Below are 19468 nucleotides of genomic sequence, written 5' to 3'. Positions count from 1 at the left end.
GGGTCCTACCATGGGTCTGTGGTGGGGTCTGAGATCATTGAGTTCCTGCAGAGCTTCGACGAGATCACCGCCATGGTGAGATGGGTTGGGGGTCTACCAGGGGTCTGTGGTGGGGTTTGGGGTCTACAGTTGGTCTATGGTGGGGTTTGGGGTCTACAGTTGGTCTGTGGTGGGGTTTGGGGTCTACAGTTGGTCTGTGGTGGGGTTTGGGGTCTACAGTTGGTCTGTGGTGGGGTTTGGGGTCTACAGTTGGTCTGTGGTGGGGTTTGGGGTCTACAATGGGTCTGTGGTGGGATCTGAGATCATCAAGTTCCTGCAGAGCTTCGACGAGATCACCGCCATGGTGAGAGGGGTTGGGGGTCTACAGTTGGTCTATGGTGAGGTTTGGGGTCTACAGTTGGTCTATGGTGAGGTTTGGGGTCTACAATAGGGCTGAGACGGGGTTTGGTGTCCACCATGGATCTAAGGTGGTTTTGGGGTCTACCATGGGTCTGTGGTGGGGTCTGAGATCATTGAGTTCCTGCAGAGCTTCGACGAGATCACCGCCATGGTGAGAGGGGTTGGGGGTCTACCAGGGGTCTGTGGTGGGGTTTGGGGTCTACAGTTGGTCTATGGTGGGGTTTGGGGTCTGCAGTTGGTCTGTGGTGGGGTTTGGGGTCTACAATAGGGCTGAGACGGTGTTTGGTGTCCACCATGGATCTAAGGTGGTTTTGGGGTCTACCATGGGTCTGAGATAGGTTTGGGGGTCTATCATAGATCTGAGGTGGGTTTGGGGTCTACAATGGGTCTATGGTGGGATCTGAGATCATCGAGTTCCTGCAGAGCTTCGACGAGATCACCGCCATGGTGAGATGGGTTGGGGGTCTACAGTTGGTCTATGATGGGGTTTGGGGTCTACAGTTGGTCTATGGTGGGGTTTGGGGTCTACAGTTGGTCTGTGGTGGGGTTTGGGGTCTACAGTTGGTCTATGGTGGGGTTTGGGGTCTACAGTTGGTCTATGGTGGGGTTTGGGGTCTACAGTTGGTCTGTGGTGGGGTTTGGGGTCTACAGTTGGTCTATGGTGGGGTTTGGGGTCTACCATGGGTCTAACGTGGGGTTTGGTGTCCACCATGGATCTAAGATGGGTCTGGGGTCCACCATGGATCTCACATGAGTTTTGGGGTCCATGATGGATCTAAGATGGGTTTGGTGTCCACCATGGACCCAACGTGGGGTTTGGGGTCCACCATGGGTCTAATGTGGGTTTTGGGTCCAAGATGGATCTGAGGTGGCTTTGGGGGTCCATGATGGATCTAAGATGGGTTTGATGTCCACCACGGATCTCACATAGGTTTTGGGGTCCATGATGGATCTAAGATGGGTTTGGTGTCCACCATGGATCTGAGGTGGCCTTGGGGGTCCATGAGGGATCTGAGGTGTCTTTGGGGTCCATGATGGATCTCACGTGGGTTTTGGGGTCCATGAGGGATCTGAGGTGTCTTTGGGCTCCATGATGGATCTCACGTGGGTTTTGGGGTCCATGACGGATCTGAGGTGTCTTTGGGGTCCATGATGGATCTCACGTGGGTTTTGGGGTCCATGAGGGATCTGAGGTGTCTTTGGGGTCCATGATGGATCTCACGTGGGTTTTGGGGTCCATGACGGATCTGAGGTGTCTTTGGGGTCCATGATGGATCTCACGTGGGTTTTGGGGTCCATGAGGGATCTGAGGTGTCTCTGGGGGTCCATGATGGATCTCACGTGGGTTTTGGGGTCCATGAGGGATCTGAGGTGTCTTTGGGGTCCATGATGGATCTCACGTGGGTTTTGGGGTCCATGAGGGATCTGAGGTGTCTTTGGGGTCCATGATGGATCTCACGTGGGTTTTGGGGTCCATGAGGGATCTGAGGTGTCTTTGGGGTCCATGATGGATCTCACGTGGGTTTTGGGGTCCATGAGGGATCTGAGGTGTCTTTGGGGTCCATGATGGATCTCACGTGGGTTTTGGGGTCCATGAGGGATCTGAGGTGTCTTTGGGGTCCATGATGGATCTCACGTGGGTTTTGGGGTCCATGAGGGATCTGAGGTGTCTCTGGGGGTCCATGATGGATCTCACGTGGGTTTTGGGGTCCATGAGGGATCTGAGGTGTCTTTGGGGTCCATGATGGATCTCACGTGGGTTTTGGGGTCCATGAGGGATCTGAGGTGTCTCTGGGGGTCCATGATGGATCTCACGTGGGTTTTGGGGTCCATGAGGGATCTGAGGTGTCTTTGGGGTCCATGATGGATCTCACGTGGGTTTTGGGGTCCATGAGGGATCTGAGGTGTCTTTGGGGGTCCATGATGGATCTCACGTGGGTTTTGGGGTCCATGAGGGATCTGAGGTGTCTCTGGGGGTCCATGATGGATCTCACGTGGGTTTTGGGGTCCATGAGGGATCTGAGGTGTCTTTGGGGTCCATGATGGATCTCACGTGGGTTTTGGGGTCCATGAGGGATCTGAGGTGTCTTTGGGGTCCATGATGGATCTCACGTGGGTTTTGGGGTCCATGAGGGATCTGAGGTGTCTTTGGGGTCCATGTTGGACCTCACGCGGGTCTGGGTCCCGCAGACGGGCGACGGCGTGAACGACGCGCCGGCGCTGAAGAAGGCGGAGATCGGCATCGCCATGGGCTCCGGCACCGCCGTGGCCAAGACCGCGTCCGAGATGGTGCTGGCGGACGACAACTTCTCCACCATCGTGGCGGCCGTGGAGGAGGGGCGCGCCATCTACAACAACATGAAGCAGTTCATCCGCTACCTCATCTCCTCCAACGTCGGGGAGGTCGTCTGGTAGGGTCCCAGTTCAGCCCAGTCCATCCCAGTTTGGCCCAGTTCATCCGCTACCTCATCTCCTCCAACGTCGGGGAGGTCGTCTGGTAGGGTCCCAGTTCAGCCCAGTCCATCCCAGTCCATCCCAGTTCATCCGCTACCTCATCTCCTCCAACGTCGGGGAGGTCGTCTGGTAGGGTCCCAGTTCAGCCCAGTCCATCCCAGTCCATCCCAGTCCATCCCAGTCCATCCGCTACCTCATCTCCTCCAACGTCGGGGAGGTCGTCTGGAATGGTCCCAGTCCAGCCCAGTCCATCCCAGTCCATCCCAGTCCATCCCAGTCCATCCCAGTTCATCCGCTACCTCATCTCCTCCAACGTCGGGGAGGTCGTCTGGTAGGGTCCCAGTTCAGCCCAGTCCATCCCAGTTCAGCCCAGTGACCCCCTAGTTCAGTCCACCCCAGTCCGTCCCAATGTCCTCCAGGTTCAGTCCACCCCAGTCCATCCCAGTCCATCCCAGTCCATTCCAGTTCATCCCAATGACCTCCAGGTTCAGTCCATCCCAGTCCATCCCAGTTCATCCCAATGACCTCCAGGCTCAGTCCATCCCAGTCCATCCCAGTCCATCCCAGTTCATCCGCTACCTCATCTCCTCCAACGTCGGGGAGGTCGTCTGGAATGGTCCCAGTTCAGCCCAGTCCATCCCAGTCCATCCCAATGACCTCCAGGTTGAGTCCATCCCAGTCCATCCCAGTCCATCCCAGTCCATCCGCTACCTCATCTCCTCCAACGTGGGGCAGGTGCTCTGGTAGGGTCCCAGTTCAACCCAGTTCATCCCAGTTCCACCATGTTCTGGGGGTCCTTCCCATCCCTCCCCAGGTCCCCAAAGACCCCCCAGTTCACCCCAGTTCACCCCAGTTCCCCCCAGTTCCCCCCAGTTCCCCAGTGCCCCCATCTCACCGGCTTCTCTCCCTTCCCAACCAGACCCCCCAGTCCATCCCAGTCCATCCCAGTGCCCCCCAGTCCATCCCAGTCCCCCCAGTTGATCCCAGTCCATCCCAGTCACCCCAGTCCATCCCAGTCCATCCCAGTCCATCCCAGTGCCCCCCAGTCCATCCCAGTGCCCCCCAGTCCATCCCAGTCCATCCCAGTGCCCCCCAGTCCATCCCAGTTCCACCGTGTCCTGTGGGTCCCTCCCGTCCCTCCCCAGACCCCCAGGTCCCCCAAGATCCCCCCAGTGCCCCCCAGTCCCTCCCAGTTCATCCCAGTCCCCCCAGTTTCTCTGGGTCCCTCCTGGCCCCCCCATCCCCCCATCCCCCACCCCCAGTTGCTCCCATCCCCCCCACTCCCCATTCCCCCCCACCCCCCACTCCCCAACCCCTCACCCCCCCACCCCCCATCCCCCACTCCCATCCCCTCCTCCACCCCCCACCCCCACCCCCCATCCCCCATCCCCTCCCCCACCCTGACCCGTGTCCCCCTCCCCCACCCCCATCCCCATCCCATCCCATCCCATCCCATCCCATCCCCCACCCCCAACCCCATCCCCCAACGCCCCCATCCCACCCCCCATCCCCTCCCCCACCCTGACCTGTGTCCCCTCCCCCCCATCCTCCCCTCCCCCAGCATCTTCCTGACGGCGGCGCTGGGCCTGCCCGAGGCGCTGATCCCGGTGCAGCTGCTCTGGGTGAACCTGGTGACCGACGGCCTCCCGGCCACGGCGCTGGGCTTCAACCCCCCGGACCTGGACATCATGGACAAGCCCCCGCGCAGCCCCAAGGAGCCGCTCATCAGCGGGTGGCTCTTCTTCCGCTACCTCGCCATCGGCGGTGAGCGCGCGCGGGGCGGGGGACGGGACGGCGGGGGCCTGGGGTGGGCCTGGGGTTGGGCCTGGGGTTGGGCCTGGGGTGGGCCTGAAATAGGCCTGGGTAGGCCTGGGGTTGGGCCTGGGGTTGGGCCCAAGGATGAGCCTGGGTAGGCCCAGAGTAGGCCCAGAGTAGGCCTGGAGTTAGGCCCAAAATAGGCCTGAGGGTAGGCCTGGGGTTAGGCCCAAGGGTAAGCCTGGGTAGGCCCGAAGTAGGCCCAGAGTAGGCCCAAAGTAGGCCTGACAGTTGGCCTGGGGTAGGCCCGGGGTAGGCCCAAAGTAGGCCCAGAGTAGGCTTGGCAGTGGGCCTGGGGTAGGCCCAAAGTAGGCCCAGAGTAGGCCCAGAGTAGGCCCAAAGTAGGTCCAGAGTAGGCCCAAAGTAGGCCTGGGGTAGGCCTGGGGTTAGGCCCAAGGGTAAGCCTGGGTAGGCCCAAAGTAGGCCTAGGTTAGGCCCAAGGGTAGGCCTGGGGTTGGGCCCAAGGATGAGCCTGGGTAGGCCCAGAGTAGGCCCAGAGTAGGCCTGGCAGTTGGCCTGGGGTAGGCGCAAAGTAGGCCCAGGGTAGGCCCAAGGATGGGCCCAGGGTGGGCCTGGGGTTGGGCCCAAGGATGAGCCTGGGTAGGTCCAAAGTAGGCCCAGAGTAGGCCCAAAGTAGGCCTGGGGTAGGCCCAAGGATGGGCCCAGAGTAGGCCTGGGGTTAGGCCCAAGGGTAAGCCTGGGTAGGCCCAAAATAGGCCTGAGGGTGAGCCTGGGGTAGGCCTGGAGTTGGGCCCAAGGACAAACCTGGATAGGCCCGAAGTAGGCCCAGAGTAGGCCTCGCAGTGGGCCTGGGGTGGCCGCGAAGTAGGCCTGGGGTGGGCCTGGAGTTAGGCCCAAGGATAAGCCTGGGGTAGGCCCCAAATAGGCCTGAGGGTGGGCCTGGGGTAGGCCTGGGATTAGGTCCAAGGATGGGCCCGGAGTAGGCCTGGGATAGGCCTGGAGTTAGGCCCAAGGATAAGCCTGAGTAGGCCCAAAGTAGGCCTGGGGTAGGCCCAAGGGTAGGCCTGAATTAGGCCTGGGGGTAGGCCCAGGTTAGGCCTGAGGGTGGGTCTGGAGTTAGGTCCAAGTTAGGCCCCGAGTAGGCCCAGAGTAGGCCCCAACTCTACCCAGGGTAGGCCTAAAGTAGGCCCAGAGTAGGCCCAGGGTAGGTGTGAAGTAGGCGCAAAGTAGGCCTGGGGGTGGGCCTGAGGGTAGGCCTGGAGTTAAGCCCAGGGTAGGCCCAAAGTAGGCCTGGGGTAGGTCCAGGTTAGGCCTGAGGGTGGGCCTGGAGTTAGGCCCAAGTTAGGCCCAGAGTAGGCCCAGAGTAGGCCCCAACTCTACCCAGGGTAGGCCTAAAGTAGGCCCCGAGTAGGCCTGGGGCTGGGCCGGGCGTAGGCCCAGGGTAGGCCCAAGGTGTCCCCACGTCCCCGTGTCCCGGTGTCTGTCCCCGTGTCCCCGCTGACAGCGTCCGTCCGTCTGTCCCCGCTCATGTCCGTGTGTCCCCGCTGATGTCCGTGTGTCCCCGCCGACGTCCGTGTGTCCCCGCAGGGTACGTGGGGGCGGCCACGGTGGGCGCGGCCGCCTGGTGGTTCCTGTACGCCGAGGACGGGCCCAGCGTCACCTACCACCAGCTGGTGAGCACGGCCACGGGGACACCAGGGGGTCCCCAGGGGGTCCCCATCGTCCCCACGGGGTCCCCAACATCCCCAGGGGGTCCCCAATGTCCCCACGGAGTCCCCATTGTCCCCACGGGGTCCCCAACATCCCCGTGAGGTCCCCACGAGGTCCCCAGGGTCCCACGGGGTCCCCAACATCCCCATGGGGTCCCCAACATCCCCATGGGGTCCCCATCGTCCCCACGGGGTCCCCAACATCCCCATGGGGTCCCCAAAATCCCCACGGTGTCCCCAAGGTCCCCACGGTGTCCCCACCACCCCATGGTGACCCTGAAGTCCCTGGGTAGACCTGGGGACCCCAAGATCCCAATGGTGTCCCCATCATCCCCATGGCCACCCCAGGTCCCCATGGTGTCCCCAACATCTCCATGGTGTCCCCACCACCCCATGGTGACCCCAAAGTCCCCGGGTAGACCTGGGGACCCCAAGATCCCAATGGTGTCCCCATCATCCCCACAGTGTCCCCACCGCCCCCATGGCCACTCCAGGTCCCCATGGTGTCCCCAAGATCCCCATGGTGTCCCCACCATCCCATGGTGTCCCCACCACCCTCATGGCCACTCCAGGTCCCCATGGTGTCCCCAAGGTCCCTGGGTAGACCTGGGGACCCCAAGGTCCCCATGGTATCCCCCTCATCCCCATGGTGTCCCCAGGGTTCCCACAGTGTCCCCACCACCCCGTGGTGACCCCAAGGTCCCCGGGTAGACCTGGGGACCCCAAGGTCCCCATGGTATCCCCCTCATCCCCATGGCCACTCCAGGTCCCCATGGTGACCCCCAGAACCCCATGGTGTCCCCACCTCCCCCACGGTGTCCCCATCATCCCCATGGTGTCCCCACCACCCCATGGCCACTCCAGGTCCCCATGGTGTCCCCACCACCCCCACGGTGTCCCCCCCACCCCGTGGTGTCCCCCCCGCCCCCCGGCGGTGACGGCGCCCCCTGGTGTCCGCAGACGCACTTCATGCAGTGCACGGAGCACAACGCGGAGTTCGAGGGGCTGGACTGCGACATCTTCGAGTCGCCGGTGCCCATGACCATGGCGCTGTCCGTGCTCGTCACCATCGAGATGTGCAACGCGCTCAACAGGTAGGGGGCGCCCGACACCGCCCCGCTGGCCCCATTGACCCTTTGGTTGACCCACTGACCCCATTGATTGACCCATTGACCACATTGACCCCATTGACCCCACTGACACCATCGAGATGTGCAACGCGCTCAACAGGTAGGGGGCGCCCGACACCGCCCCGCTGGCCCCATTGACCCATTGGTTGACCCACTGACCCCATTGATTGACCCATTGACCACATTGACCCCATTGACACCGTCGAGATGTGCAACGCGCTCAACAGGTAGGGGGCGCCCGACACCGCCCCGCTGGCCCCATTGACCCATTGGTTGACCCATTGACCCCATTGGCCCCATTGATTGACCAACTGGCCCCATTGATTGACCCATTGACCACATTGAGCCCATTGACCCCACTGACACCGTCGAGATGTGCAACGCGCTCAACAGGTAGGGGGCGCCGCAACACCGCCCCATTGGCCCCATTGACCCTTTGGTTGACCCATTGACCCCATTGGCCCCACTGATTGACCCACTGACCCCATTGATGGACCCATTGACACCATTGATTGACCCATTGACCACGTTGACCCCATTGACCCCATTGACCTCATTGACTCCATTGACACCATTGATCCCATCAACCCCATTGACCCCATTGATACCATTGACCCACAGACCCCATTGACCCCACTGACCCCATTGACCCCATCGACCCCATTGACCCCATCGACCCCATCGGCCCCCTTGACCCCATCGACCCCATTGACACTGCTGACCCCCTTGACCCCATCAACCCCATTGACCCCATTGACTCCATCGACCCCATTGACCCCACTGACCTCATCAACCCCGTTGACGCTATCGACCGCATTGACCCATCGACCCCATTGACCCCATCGACCCCATTGACCCATCGACCCATTGACCCCATTGACCTCATCAACCCCATCGACCCCATTGACCCCCTTGACCCCCTTGACTCCATCGGCCCCATCGACCCATCGACCATCGACCCCCTTGACCCCATTAACCCCCATTGACCCACTGACCCCATCAACCCCATTGACCTCATCAACCCCATCGGCCCCATTGACCCCATCGGCCCCATTGACCCCATTGACCCATTGACCCCATCAACCCCATTGACCTCATCAACCCCATCGACCCCATTGACCCCATCAACCCCCTTGACCCCATTGACCCCATCAACCACATCGACCCCATTGACCCCATTGACGCCATCGCCACCATCGCCACCATCTTCACTGCCATGTTCCCACCATCTTCACCACCTTCCCCCCACTTCCCCCCACTTCCCCTGTTTCCCCCCACTCCCCCCCCACCCCCCCGTGTCCCCGCGTCCCCGTTTCCCACGCGCCGTCCGTCTGTCCGTCCGCAGCCTGTCGGAGAACCAGTCGCTGGCGCGGATGCCGCCGTGGGTCAACATCTGGCTGGTGGGCTCCATCTGCCTCTCCATGTCCCTGCACTTCGTCATCCTCTACATCGACCCGCTGCCCGTAAGGGACTGGTGGCCACTGGTGGCCATGGGGACGTTGGTGGCCATGGGGTGGTCGGTGACCAAGGGGAGGTTGGTGGCCATGGGGAGGTTGGTGGCCGTTGGTGGCCGTGGGGAGGCTGGTGGCCATTGGTGGCCATAGGAAGGTTGGTGGCCATGGGGAGGTTGGTGGCCGTTGGTGGCCATGGGGGGGTTGGTGGCCATTGGTGGCCACAGGAAGGTTGGTGGCCACGGGGAGGTTGGTGATCATTGGTGGTCATTGGTGGCCATGGTGGCCATGGGGAGGTTGGTAACTATGGGGAGGCTGGTGGCCATTGGTGGCCATGGGTCAGTTGGTGGCCATGGTGGCCCTGGGTTGGTCAGTGGCTATTGGTGGCCATGGGTTGGTCAGTGGCCATTGGTGGCCATGATGGCCATGGTGGCCATGGGTTGGTCAGTGACCGTGGTGGCCATGGTGGCCCTGGGTCAGTCGGTGGCCATGGTGGCCATTGGTGGCCCTGGGTCGGTTGGTGGCCATGGGTTGGTTGGTGGCCATTGGTGGCCATGGTGGCCATGGGTTGGTTGGTGACCATGAGGAGGTTGGTGGCCATGGGGAGGTTGGTGGCCATTGGTGGCCCTGGGTCGGTCGGTGGCCATTGGTGGCCATGGTGGCCCTGGGTTGGTCGGTGGCCATGGTGGCCATGAGGAGGTTGGTCACTACGGAGAGCTTGGTGGCCATTGATGGCCATGTGGAGGTTGGTGACTATGGGTTGGTTGGTGGCCATGGGTGGCCCTGGGTCGGTCGGTGGCCATTGGTGGCCATTGGTGGCCGTGGTGACCCCGGTGACCCCGGTGACCCGGTGCCGTCGCCCGGCCCCGTGCAGATGATCTTCAAGCTGACGCCGCTGGACCTGCCGCACTGGTGGATGGTGCTCAAGATCTCCTTCCCCGTCATCCTGCTGGACGAGGTGCTCAAGTTCATCGCCAGGAACTACCTGGAGGGTGAGCGCGCCGGCCATGGTGGCCACGGTGGCCACAACACCGGCCCAGTGGCCACAACACCGGCCCCAGTGGCCCCAATGTCCCCAACACCAGCCCCATGGCCCCAACACCAGCCCCAACGGTCCCAATGACCCCAATGGCCCCAACACCAGCCCCAGTGGCCCCAGTGGCCCCAGCACCATCCCCAGTGGCCCCAATGGCCCCAATGGCCCCAACACTGGCCCAATGGCCCCAGCACCATCCCCAGTGGCCCCAATGGCCCCAATGTCCCCAACACTGGCCCAATGGCCCCAACACCAGTCCCAATGGCCTCAATGGCCCCAATGTCCCCAACACTGGCCCAATGGCCCCAACACCAGTCCCAATGGCCTCAATGGCCCCAATGACCCCAATGGCCCCAATGCCAGCCCCATGGCCCCAACGCCATCCCCAATGGCCCCAACACTGGCCCCAGTGGTCCCCATGGCCCCAACACCATCCCCAATGGTCCCAATGACCCCAACACTGTCCCCAATGTCCCCATGGCCCCAACACCATCCCCAGTGGCCCCAATGGCCCCAATGACCCCAACACCGGCCCCAGTGGCCTCAATGGCCCCAACATTGACCCAATGGCCACAACACCATCCCCAATGGCCCCAATGGCCCCAACATTGGCCCAATGGCCCCAACACCATCCCCAATGGTCCCAGTGGCCCCAGTGGCCCCAACGACCCCAATGTCCCCAATGTCCCCAATGGTCCCAATGGCCCCATTGGCCTCAACGTCCCCAATGGTCCCAATGTCCCTAATGGTCCCAACAACCCCAATGGTCCCAACGTCCCCAATGACCCCATGTCCCCAACGTCCCCACGGGCACGCGGGCCCCTCCTGGGCTCTCTGGGTCTCACCGTCTGCTCCACGGTCCCCTCCACGGCCCCTTGTGTCCCCTCCATGTCCCCTCCTGTCCCCTCCATGTCCCCACCATCATCTCCATGTCCCCTCTATGTCCCCTGTATGTCCCCACCGCCACCTCCCGTCCACACCATCATCTCCAAGTCCTCTCTATGTCCCCGCCATCCCCGCCATGTCCCCACCATCATCTCCATGTCCCCAATATGTCCCCTCTATGTCCCCTCCATGTCCCCACTGCCACCTCCCATCCCCACCATCACCTCCATGTCCCCACCATCCCCCCCATGTCCCCACCATCCCCTCCATGTCCCCACCATCATCTCCATGTCCCCAATATGTGCCCTCTATGTCCCCTCCATGTCCCCACCATCATCTCCATGTCCCCACCATCATCTCCATGTCCCCACCATCCCCCCCATGTCCCCACCATCCCCCCCATGTCCCCACCATCATCTCCATGTCCCCACCATCATCTCCATGTCCCCACCATCCCCCCCATGTCCCCACCATCACCTCCATGTCCCCACCATCCCCTCCATGTCCCCTCCATGTCCCCTCCATGTCCCCACCATCACCTCCATGTCCCCACCATCCCCCCCATGTCCCCTCCATGTCCCCTCCATGTCCCCATGTCCCCGTGTCCCCTCTCACTCACCTTCTGTCCCCAGCGTGACCTCCCGTCCTGTCCCCTCCATCGGCCTCGGCTGCGGCCACAGGTACCGCGGCCACCGGGTGGCCCCGTCACCCCTGTCCCTGTCACCATGGCCTTGTCACCGTGTCCCTGTCACCCCTGTCCCTGTCACCATGGCCTTGTCACCGTGTCCCTGTCACCCCTGGCCCTGTCACCATGGCCCTGTCATCCCCAGTCACCTCCATGTGTCCCCATCCCCCCGTGTGTCCCCATCCCCCCATGTGTCCCCATCCCCCCATGTGTCCCCATCCCCCCCATGTCCCCATCCCCCCGTGTGTCCCCATCCCCCACCATGTCCCCACCCCCCGTGTCCCCATCCCCCCATGTGTCCCCATCCCCCCCATGTGTCCCCATCCCCCCCATGTCCCCATCCCCCCCATGTGTCCCCACCCCCCGTGTCCCCATCCCCCCATGTGTCCCCATCCCCCCCATGTGTCCCCATCCCCCCCGTGTGTCCCCATCCCCCCCATGTCCCCATCCCCCCATGTGTCCCCATCCCCCCCATGTCCCCATCCCCCCCATGTGTCCCCATCCCCCCCATGTCCCCACCCCCCCTGTGTCCCCATCCCCCCCATGTGTCCCCATCCCCCTCCATGTGTCCCCATCCCCCTCCATGTGTCCCCATCCCCCCCATGTGTCCCCATCCCCCCCATGTCCCCATCCCCCCCAATGTCCCCATCCCCCCCATGTCCCCATCCCCCTCCATGTGTCCCCATCCCCCCCATGTGTCCCCATCCCCCCCATGTCCCCATCCCCCCCAATGTCCCCATCCCCCCCATGTCCCCATCCCCCCCGTGTGTCCCCATCCCCCTCCATGTGTCCCCACCCCCTCCATGTGTCCCCATCCCCCCCATGTCCCCATCCCCCCCATGTCCCTGTCACCCCCAATGCAGGGGGGTGGGGGGTGGGGGGAGGGGCCAAGCTCATGGTCAGTGGTTGGGTGGGGGTGGGGCGGCCCCGCCCCCGATGACGTCACCGTCTCCCCCCCTCCCCTCCCCCGCAGCGGACGCCGAGGATCCCCGGAAGAAGCGGAAGTGACCGCGGGGCCCCTCCCCCACCCCCGGGGGGGCCCCTCCCCCACCTGCCCGCCCCTCCCCCCCCCGGCGTTGCTTATTTATTTGCCAATAAAGGGGGAAAAATCCCCCCCTGCCCCTCCCCCACTGTCCCCCTGCCTGTTCTTTGGGGGGGGAGGGGCTATGAATCCATCAGCCAATCACAGCAGGGGCGGAGCATGGAGGGGAGGGGCCTTGGAGTGACCCCTCCCCCCCATCTATGACCCCCCCCCCTCCCCCCACATTCGGGGCTCAGTCGCCCCCCGAGCGGCGGCCGCAGGTGGGTGGGGGAGGGGAGGGGGTGACGTGGCCAATCAGGAGCGGACTTTGGACCCCCCTGGCCGGGGGGGTGAGGGGAGGGGGGGCTGTTGTGGACCCAGGCGTCCGGGGGGACCCAGGAGTTCGGGAGGGGACCCAGGAGTTTGGGAGGGACCCAGGAGTTTGGGGGGGACCCAGGAGTTCGGGAGGGACCCAGGAGTTTGGGGGGGACCCAGGAGTTCGGGAGGGACCCAGGAGTTCGGGAGGGGACCCAGGAGTTCAGGAGGGACCCAGGAGTTCAGGAGGGACCCAGGCGTTTGGGAGGGACCCAGGAGTTCGGGGGGGACCCAGAAGTTCGGGGGGGACCCAGGAGTTCGGGGGGGACCCAGGAGTTTGGGGGGGACCCAGGCGTCCAGGGGGTGTTGTCTATGGGGCGGCCCCCCCCATGGCCCTGGTGCTGCTCTGTCTTCTCTTCCCCCCATCTCTATGGTCTCCTATGGCTCTGAGGCTGCTCTGGTCCCTCTGTCCCAACACTCTATGGTTCTGGCACCGCTCTGACCCCTTTCTCCCCACGTCTCTGTGGTCCTCCAGGGGCCCCGTGTCACTCTGTCCCCTCTTCCCATGTCTCTATGGTCCCCTAGGGAGCTGGTGCTGCTCTGTCCCCTCTCCCCACATCTCTATTGTCCCGATACCACTCTGGCCCCTCTTTACTCATCTCTATGGTCCCAATACCAACTCCGTCTCCCATCCCCACATCTCTATGGTCCCAATACCACTCTGTCCCCTCTTCCAATGTCTCTATGGTTCTTTAGGGAGCCGGTGCCGCTCTGTCCCCTCTTCACCCATCTCTATGGTCCTGATACCACTCTGTCCCCTCTTCACCCATCTCTATGGTCCCGATACCACTCTGTCCCCTCTTTACTCATCTCTATGGTCCCGATACCAACTCCCCCCGCCTCCCCACCTCTCCCCCTCCCCCCCAGGCTCCCATGGCCTCCCAGCCCCACGACCTGTGGGTCCAGCTCCCGCCCCACAAGCTCCGCTCCCTGGCCCGCTCCTGGTTGGACGAGGACTCCCCGGGCCCCGACGCGGCCGCGGTCGCCGTGGGTCCGGCCCCACGGCGCGCTCAGCTCCTCTGCAAGTCCGGGGGGGTCCTGGCGGGCGCCCCCTTCGTGGACGCCATTTTCGGGGAGTGCGGCTGCCGCGTGTCCTGGCGGCTCCGCGAGGGGGCCCCGGTGCCCCCCGGGAGGACCCTGGTGGCCGAGGCCGAGGGTCCCGGCGCCGCGCTCCTATTGGCCGAGAGGGCGGCGCTCAACTGCCTGGGGCGCTGCAGCGGGGTGGCCACGGCGGCCAACCGGGCCGTCTCATTGGCCCGCGCCGCCGGGTGGGCGGGGACGGTGGCGGGGACCCGGAAGACCACGCCCGGGTTCCGATTGGCCGAGAAGTACGCGCTGGCGGTGGGCGGGGCCGACCCCCATCGCCACGACCTGGGGGGGCTCCTGATGATCAAGGACAATCACCTGGCGGCCGCCGCGAAGCCCCTGGAGGAGGTGGGGGGGCCCCAAAATTGGGGTCGGGGGGGGACCCTATAGTGGGGGGGAGGGGGAGGTTGGGAGGGGGACCCCAAACTGGGGGGGGTATGGATTGGGGGGGACATGAATTGGGGGGAGATGAACTGGGGGACATGAAGAAGTGGGGGACCCCAAAGTGGGGGGGACATGAAGTGGGGGACCCCAAAGTGGGGGGGACATGAAGTGGGGGGGACATGAAGTGGGGGACCCCAAAGTGGGGGGGACATGAAGTGGGGGGGACATGAAGTGGGGGACCCCAAAGTGGGGGGGACATGAAGTGGGGGGGACATGAAGTGGGGGACCCCAAAGTGGGGGGGACATGAAGTGGGGGGGGACAAGAAGTGTGGGACCCCAAAGTGGGGGGACACGAAGTGGGGGGACATGGATTGGGGGGACATGAATTCCGGGGACCCCAAAGTGGGGGGACATGAATTGGGGGGACACCACGGTGTGGGGACACGAGTTTGGGGGCGGGTCAATGGGTGGGGGGGGAACCCCAGTTTTGGGTGTGATTGAGTTGGGGGGTGATGGGAGGGACCCAAATGCGGGGCTTAGATATGGGGGGAACCCCAAATTAGGGGGTCAATGGGTGGGGGGTGACCCCAATATTGGGATTAAATGGAGGGGGACATGGGGGGGACCCCAATTTAGGGCATAATTGGGGGGGGGAATGATGTCCCTGTCCCCATTGATCCTTTTGACCCCACTGATGACGTCACAGGTGGTGGGGGCGGGGCTGGCGCCGCCTGGCGGTGGAGTGCGGGTCCCCATTGATCCCATTGATCCCCATTGATCCCCATTGACCCCCATTGATCCCCCATTGATCCCCATTGATCCCCATTGACCCCCATTGATCCCCCATTGATACCCATTGATCCCCGTTGACCCTCATTGACCCCCATTGACCCCTATTGACCCCCGTTGATCCCCATTGACCCCCATTGACTCCCATTGATCCCCATTGATCCCCGTTGACCCCCCATTGACTCCCATTGACCCCCATTGACTCCCATTGACTCCCATTGATCCCCATTGACCCCCATTGACCCCCATTGATCCCCATTGACTCCCATTGACCCCTATTGACCCCCATTGATCCCCATTGATCCCCGTTGACCTCCATTGATCCCCATTGATCGCATTGACCTCCCCACTGACTCCCACTGATCCCCATTGACCCCCCGCTGACCCCCATTGATCCTGTTGACCCCCATTGACTCCCATTGACCCCCATTGACTCCCATTGATCCTGTTGACCCCCATTGACTCCCATTGACCCCCATTGACTCCCATTGACCCCCATTGATCCCCATTGACCCCTATTGATTCCCATTGACTCCCATTGACCGCCATTGTCCCCCGTTGATGACGTCACAGGTGGTGGGGGCGGGGCTCCGGCAGCGCGGGTTCTGGCGCCGCCTGGCGGTGGAGTGCGGGTCCCTGGGCGCTGCGCTCGGGGCCGCCGGGGCCGGCGCCGACATCGTCCTGCTCGACAACTTCCAGCCCGAGGTTCGCCCCAAATATCGGGGTCCTCCCCTTCCCCCCCCCAACAACGACACCCAATGGAGGTTCCCCCGTGTCCCCCCCACCCTTTTCACCCCAAAAATGGGCGGTTGCCCCTTTATTTAGCCGCCAAAATTGGGGTTTCCCACGCCCCCCGCCCATCCATTATAACCCCAAATTGGGGTCCCCCATTACACATTGGCCCCCAAACTGGGTTCCCCCCGTTATCCCCCACTACCCATTGACCCCCAAATCGAGGGTTCCCCCCCCCCCCAAATTGGGGTCCCCCCATCACCCCATTACCCATTGACCCCCAAATTGGGTTCCCCCATTACCCATTGACCCCCAAACTGGGTTCCCCAATCACCCCACTACCCATTGACCCCCAAATTGGGTTCCCCCCATTATCCCATTACCCATTGACCTCCAAATCGAGGGTTCCTCACCTCCCCCAAATTGGGTTCCCCCATCACCCCATTACCCATTGACCCCCAAATTGGGTTCCCCCATCACCCCATTACCCATTGACCCCCAAATTGGGTTCCCCCATTACCCATTGACCCCCAAATCGGGGGTCTCCCACTTCCCCAAATTGGGGTTCCCACCTTCAACCCATTACCCATTGACCCCCAAATTGGGTTCCCCCATTACCCATTGACCCCCAAATCGGGGGTCTCCCACTTCCCCAAATTGGGGTTCCCACCTTCAACCCATTACCCATTGACCCCCAAATTGGGTTCCCCCATTACCCATTGACCCCCAAATCGGGGGTCTCCCACTTCCCCAAATTGGGGTTCCCACCTTCAACCCATTACCCATTGACCCCCAAATTGGGTTCCCCCCATTATCCCCCATTACCCATTGACCCCCAAATTGGGTTCCCCCCATTACCCATTGACCCCCAAACTGGGTTCCCCCCATTATCCCATTACCCATTGACCCCCAAATCGAGGGTTCCTCACCTCCCCCAAATTGGGTTCCCCCATCACCCCATTACCCATTGACCCCCAAATTGGGTTCCCCCCATTATCCCATTACCCATTGACCCCCAAAATTGAGGTTCCCACCTTCAAGCCATTACCTATTGACCCCCAAATTGGGTTCCCCCATTACCCCATTACCCATTGACCCCCAAATTGGGTCCCCCCCATTACCCATTGACCCCCAAATCGGGGGTCTCCCCCTTCCCCAAATTGGGGTTCCCACCTTCAACCCATTACCTATTGACCCCAAAATTGGGTTCCCCCCATCACCCCATTACCCATTGACCCCCAAATTGGGTTCCCCCCATCACCCCATTACCCATTGACCCCCAAATTGGGTTCCCCCCATCACCCCATTACCCATTGACCCCCAAATTGGGTTCCCCCCATTATCCCCCATTACCCATTGACCCCCAAATTGGGTTCCCCCCATTATCCCCATTACCCATTGACCCCCAAATTGGGTTCCCCCATTACCCATTGACCCCCAAATCGGGGGTCTCCCCCTTCCCCAAATTGGGGTTCCCACCTTCAACCCATTACCCATTGACCCCCAAATTGGGTTCCCCCCATTATCCCCCATTACCCATTGACCCCAAAATTGGATTCCCCCCATCACCCCATTACCCATTGACCCCCAAATTGGGTTCCCCCCATTACCCATTGACCCCCAAATTGGGTTCCCCCCATTATCCCATTACCCATTGACCCCCAAAATTGAGGTTCCCACCTTCAAGCCATTACCTATTGACCCCCAAATTGGGTTCCCCCCATCACCCCATTACCCATTGACCCCCAAATTGGGTTCCCCCCATTACCCATTGACCCCCAAATTGGGTTCCCCCCATTATCCCCCATTACCCATTGACCCCCAAATTGGGTTCCCCCCATTATCCCCCATTACCCATTGACCCCCAAATTGGGTTCCCCCCATCACCCCATTACCCATTGACCCCCAAATTGGGTTCCCCCATTACCCATTGACCCCCAAATTGGGTTCCCCCCATCACCCCATTACCCATTGACCCCCAAATTGGGTTCCCCCCATTACCCATTGACCCCCAAATTGGGTTCCCCCCATCACCCCATTACCTATTGACCCCCAAATTGGGTTCCCCCATTACCCATTGACCCCCAAATTGGGTTCCCCCCATTACCCATTGACCCCAAACCGGGGTCCCTGACGCGCCGGCGCCCCCTGCAGGAGCTGCTGGAGGTGGCGGCCGAGGTCAAGTCCAAGTTCCCGGGGGTGACGGTGGAGGCCAGCGGGGGGGTGACCCTGGACACCCTCCCCCGCTTCCTGGGGCCCCAGGTGGACGTGGTGTCCATGGGGAGCCTGACCCACGCGGCCCCCGCGCTCGACTTCTCCATGGCCGTGCTGCCCCCCGAGTGAGCCCAGAGCCGCCGAAGGGACCCCCAAGTTCAGCATCGGGACCCCCAAATTCAGCATCGGGACCCCCAAGTTCAGCATCGGGACCTCAAAATACATCATTGAGACCCCAAAATATGTCATTGGGACACCAAAAATTCATCATCAGGACCCCAAAATTTGTCATCGGGACCCCAAAATTCAGCATTGGGACCCCAAAATTTGTCATCAGGACCCCAAAATTCATCATCGGGACCCCCAAATTCAGCATCGGGACCCCAAAATTCAGCATCGGGACCTCAAAATACATCATTGAGACCCCAAAATATGTCATTGGGACACCAAAAATTCATCATCAGGACCCCAAAATCTGTCATCGGGACCCCAAAATTCATCATTGGGACCCCAAAATTTGTCATCAGGACCCCAAAATTCATCATCGGGACCCCCAAATTCAGCATCGGGACCCCAAAATTCAGCATCGGGACCTCAAAATACATCATTGAGACCCCAAAATATGTCATTGGGACACCAAAAATTCATCATCAGGACCCCAAAATCTGTCATCGGGACCCCAAAATTCATCATTGGGACCCCAAAATTTGTCATCAGGACCCCAAAATTCATCATCGGGACCCCCAAATTCAGCATCGGGACCCCAAAATTCAGCATCGGGACCTCAAAATACATCATTGAGACCCCAAAATATGTCATTGGGACACCAAAAATTCATCATCAGGACCCCAAAATTTGTCATCGGGACCCCAAAATTCATCATTGGGACCCCAAAATTTGTCATCAGGACCCCAAAATTCATCATCGGGACCCCAAAATTCAGCATCAGGACCTCAAAATACATCATCGGGACCCCAAAATATGTCATTGGGACACCAAAAATTCATCATTGGGACCCCAAAATTCATCATTGGGACCCCAAAATTCAGCATCAGGACCCCAAAATACATCATTGAGACCCCAAAATATGTCATTGGGACACCAAAAATTCATCATCGGGACCCCAAAATTCATCAACATCATATGTCATTGGGTCCCAAAAATGCACCATCAGGACCCCAAAAATCATCATCAGGACCCCAAAATCCATCAAGGGGGCCCCGAAATTCATCAATGGGAGCCCAAAATAAATCAACGGGACCCAAAATGAATGAATGGGACCCAAAATCCATCAATGGGACCTCAAAAATCCATCATTGAGACCCCAAAATCCATCATCGGG

The 19468-nt window shown here is 61.4% G+C and overlaps 2 protein-coding genes across 4 annotated transcripts in view; both read left to right on the top strand.

The window, feature by feature from the left end:
* The window catches only part of ATP2A1 (ATPase sarcoplasmic/endoplasmic reticulum Ca2+ transporting 1), a 36586-nt gene extending 23935 nt beyond the window's left edge, over window positions 1-12651 (top strand). Inside the window, exons 16-23 of one of the 2 annotated variants that reach the window (XM_071801321.1) lie at window positions 2590-2810; window positions 4415-4617; window positions 6217-6302; window positions 7299-7432; window positions 8814-8931; window positions 9794-9911; window positions 11473-11520; window positions 12499-12651. In XM_071801321.1, coding sequence (XP_071657422.1) covers window positions 2590-2810; window positions 4415-4617; window positions 6217-6302; window positions 7299-7432; window positions 8814-8931; window positions 9794-9911; window positions 11473-11477 — 885 coding nt within the window. In that variant the 3' untranslated portion in view covers window positions 11478-11520; window positions 12499-12651. The remainder of the gene's footprint in view (window positions 1-2589; window positions 2811-4414; window positions 4618-6216; window positions 6303-7298; window positions 7433-8813; window positions 8932-9793; window positions 9912-11472; window positions 11521-12498) is intronic. The other variant, XM_071801320.1, reaches the window with a different exon arrangement.
* Window positions 12652-12752: 101 nt separating this feature from the next.
* Window positions 12753-19421, top strand: QPRT (quinolinate phosphoribosyltransferase). 2 transcript variants are annotated; one of them, XM_065859540.2, is made up of 4 exons: window positions 12753-12827; window positions 13789-14355; window positions 15754-15885; window positions 18067-19421. In XM_065859540.2, exons 1-4 carry the CDS (start codon window positions 12768-12770, stop codon window positions 18253-18255), a joined length of 948 nt encoding a protein of 315 aa, XP_065715612.2. In that variant the 5' UTR covers window positions 12753-12767; the 3' UTR covers window positions 18256-19421. The 2 variants fall into 2 exon arrangements, with proteins under 2 accessions (XP_065715612.2, XP_071657423.1); XM_071801322.1 differs by lacking the exon at window positions 12753-12827 and having other exon boundaries at window positions 13506-14355.
* The last annotated feature ends 47 nt before the right edge of the window (window positions 19422-19468 follow it).

The sequence above is a fragment of the Patagioenas fasciata genome, chromosome 37 (genome assembly GCF_037038585.1).
Source record: "Patagioenas fasciata isolate bPatFas1 chromosome 37, bPatFas1.hap1, whole genome shotgun sequence".
In the NCBI taxonomy this organism is placed as follows: domain Eukaryota; kingdom Metazoa; phylum Chordata; class Aves; order Columbiformes; family Columbidae; genus Patagioenas; species Patagioenas fasciata.
Note: the sequence above shows the minus strand (reverse complement) of the source record. Positions and strands in the feature narration are given on the sequence as shown.